The sequence below is a fragment of the Cupressus sempervirens genome, chromosome 2 (genome assembly GCF_028749045.1).
Source record: "Cupressus sempervirens isolate cs-2001-9-10 chromosome 2, ASM2874904v1, whole genome shotgun sequence".
In the NCBI taxonomy this organism is placed as follows: Eukaryota; Viridiplantae; Streptophyta; class Pinopsida; order Cupressales; family Cupressaceae; genus Cupressus; species Cupressus sempervirens.
In genome coordinates this window covers 686,831,874-686,835,160 of record NC_143119.1, presented here as the reverse complement: position 1 = coordinate 686,835,160, position 3,287 = coordinate 686,831,874, and the positions used below count along the sequence as shown (strand labels likewise).

At 33.2% G+C, this 3,287-nt stretch overlaps 1 protein-coding gene across 1 annotated transcript; it reads left to right on the top strand.

Moving 5' to 3' along the window:
* Positions 1-292: 292 nt before the first annotated feature.
* On the top strand, positions 293-2,962 carry LOC149575248 (serine carboxypeptidase-like 26). The gene is made up of 9 exons (XM_089812191.1): positions 293-662; positions 902-1,009; positions 1,154-1,249; positions 1,389-1,481; positions 1,581-1,663; positions 1,941-2,189; positions 2,291-2,430; positions 2,524-2,613; positions 2,713-2,962. The coding sequence occupies exons 1-9, from the start codon at positions 293-295 to the stop codon at positions 2,960-2,962; spliced, it is 1,479 nt and encodes a 492-aa protein (XP_089668317.1).
* Positions 2,963-3,287: the final 325 nt, after the last annotated feature.

Here is a 3,287-nt window from a genome sequence, read left to right as displayed (position 1 = left end):
GTGATCACACCAATGACTTCAATAACAAGCAGCTGCAAACAAACAAACCGTCATTGTAAGGAGAATGCGACATGGGGTAAGATCTATCGCACTCCAACACAAAGTGGCATCAGATCAAATTCTTCCAAACAACAAAAACCAATTTGGTGAATATCCATCCTGATGATTCCAATACACTAATGGCGGAGAAAAGTGTAAGTTAATTGACAGAATCTCAAGAAACATAGCAATTGGGTCTATTTATTAAGCCTCAATCGAGTTGTTATTCAGTAGTTGTTTTAGTGAGTTCAAAATGAGAAATTTAATAGTTTTGGCGATAGCATTAGCCGTTCTGGTTCATCCTTCTCATCAACTGAGTAGCCATCAAGTTTTGTCCAAATTCTTACAAAGCAGAAGATCTGGTGTGAGGAGTGAGACAAAGGAATGGGTGGCTCCTTCCATTAGCAATGAATATTCATGGAAGATCAATCAATACGCTCAAGATGGTTTGCAAGAGAATGACAAAATAACTTCTCTGCCTGGCCAACCAGAAGGAATAATATTTGCACAGTATGCAGGGTATGTGACCGTTGATGAACAAGCAGGGAGAGCACTTTTCTACTATTTTGCAGAGGCCACTGAAGACCCATCTACAAAGCCTCTCCTCCTCTGGCTCAATGGAGGTATTTTCTAATTGTTCACATATTTTTCTTATTTTTCAATAATGATACACTTATAGAACATAGGATTGGTGTAGATTTTTTCATTATATCAAGAAGTACTTATTGATAGTGGAGAGGGATCTCATCAAAAATATAATCACTACTGATAGTAGAGAGGGATCTTATCGAAATATAATCTTCGCTATGCCAACAATTACAACTTACTACTTACTTACTGACTGTTATAAGTTGTATATCAGGGCCAGGATGCTCATCTTTTGGTATAGGAGCAATGACAGAATTGGGTCCATTCCGAGTACAGCCAGATGGAAAAACTCTTTCTAACAATTCGTATGCATGGAACCAAGGTTTTAAAAAATAAATTATCCCAATCTTGATAATATTTTTCCATTACTCATATGCATGGTACGTTTGCAGAAATATTGATATCTTCAGTAGGTTATAATCATTATTGTAAGTTGTTGAACATCATTTAACTCTGTATTTTGCAGTGGCAAACACCCTCTTTTTGGAATCGCCTGCTGGGGTTGGGTTTTCATACTCCAATACCACCTCCGATTATCAAAATGGCAATGATGATAATACTGGTATTTCAATTACTAAATTATGAAAGAGATTTTGTGACATGTCTGCCTACACTAGTGAAGATTTCCTTATAGTAAACGCATTGTTTTTCATTATATGTTTAGTAATTAATGAAAAAAAATGTTTTTCATGGGTAAATAGCTCGAGACGCGTACACTTTTCTTCTCAATTGGTTTGAAAGATTTCCACAGTACAAGAATCGAGATTTCTATATAACGGGAGAAAGCTACGCTGGTATGCCAAAGAATTCTATTGATATATGTGTACATACAAAGCTTGTCTTCATGTTATAAATAAACTCTCTCATGGTGCCTTATTTGTGTGGGCATGTAGGGTTCTATGTACCTGAATTAGCAGACACAATTCTTAAGAATAAGAACTCCAGTACATCCATCATAAATCTCAAGGGAGTTATGGTACGGTTCCTTTCCCTTCCTCTTTCCATTGAAACTGATCTATTGTGCATGGTAACTATATTATCATTTTTTTTTAAATCCCTCAAAGTAGAATAATATAAAATATGGTAAACAATATTCAATCATATTGTAAATTATTTGGAATTCTTATTTATTGGAAATTTGTGCTTTATAAATTGGAAATGGAATTATGAACGAGAAGAATAAATATGGTTAACATGCATTCATATTGTAAATAATTTGAAATTCTTATTTATTAGAAAAAATTTGTTCATAGATTGGAAATGGAATTATGAACGAGGAGACAGATGATTGTGGTTCAATCGACTATGAATGGACACATGCATTGATATCAGATAAAGATTATGCAAATCAACGCTGTGCTTCATCTCCATTAAGCTACATGGCAAGCAACACATTTCCATCTAGAGCAGCATCTAGTGGAGGAGAAATAGATCCCTACAATATATATGCACCACTATGCACTTCTGATTTTAATTTACTTCGAAGATCTTCTACTCCTATTGTAAGTATATAAATAATGTATTTTCAAGAATCTCTTGACCTTGAAATATCAAAGTAGTAATTTTTAACTATTGTGTTATATATCACCTCTCTCTATTGCAGGGTGATATTCCTACAAGTGGGTTAGATGGGTTCGATCCATGTAGTTCTGATTATGTATTTACTTATCTCAACACCCTAGAAGTGCAAAGTGCTCTTCATGCAAATGTAACAGACTTACCTTATCTATGGACTGGATGCAGGTATGACTATTTGCATGTCATATTTTTGAACAAACAAATTTAAGACTTTGAAGATTGCCATCTAATGATTTTCCTATCTTCTTTTCCGAATAGTGGTGTACTTTCATATAATTGGACTGCAACCACAATGTTTCCAATATACGAAAGAATGATGGCAGCAGGATTGAGAATACTCATCTACAGGTATAAAAGAGAAAAATAATAGTATTTTGAAAAAACTTGTTTAGTTCAATAAAGATTTGATTGCAATATCTAATTAGTGATAAATACTTTTGATTGTAGCGGAGATGTGGATTCAGTAGTCCCTGTAACTGGCACGAGATATTCCATTAATGCATTAAAGCTTCCAATTGAGAAAGCATGGTATCCTTGGATGAATGGAGGGCTAGATGTGGGGGGTTATAGTGTAATTTATGAAGGCTTGACATTTGCAACTGTGAGAGGAGCAGGTCACGAAGTACCTAGTTATCAACCTTCTAGAGCCTTGACTATGACCAGATCCTTTTTGGCTGGCAAGCCTCTCCCATCATAATAGTTTTATTTTTATATTTCAAATAACATGATTCAAATAGTTTTATATAACTATTATTATAATTTTATTGTAAAATGACTCGACTGTTAATATATTTGGGCATAAATATATTGTGTAAATCTTGTTTATTATAAGGTTAAAGTATGAAAAGAGATGGTATTTAAATATATGTTTGTAATATTATAATATTATTAAATATAAATATATTAGACTATATTAAAATAAAAGTTGAATTTGTCATTGTTTGTTATGATAGAACATTTTTAACAAAAAAATCATAAAAATAAATAGATGTTCCATATACATCGTTGTCTAAGAGAAAAAG

Excerpts from the sequence above, each read along its gene's own strand:
- LOC149575248 (XM_089812191.1), top strand. The coding sequence starts at position 293 with ATGAGAAATTTAATAGTTTTGGCGATAGCATTAGCCGTTCTGGTTCAT. Across the intron at positions 2,190-2,290 it reads GAAGATCTTCTACTCCTATT|GGTGATATTCCTACAAGTGG; the intron begins GTAAGTATATAA and ends TCTCTATTGCAG. Across the intron at positions 2,431-2,523 it reads TATCTATGGACTGGATGCAG|TGGTGTACTTTCATATAATT; the intron begins GTATGACTATTT and ends TTTTCCGAATAG.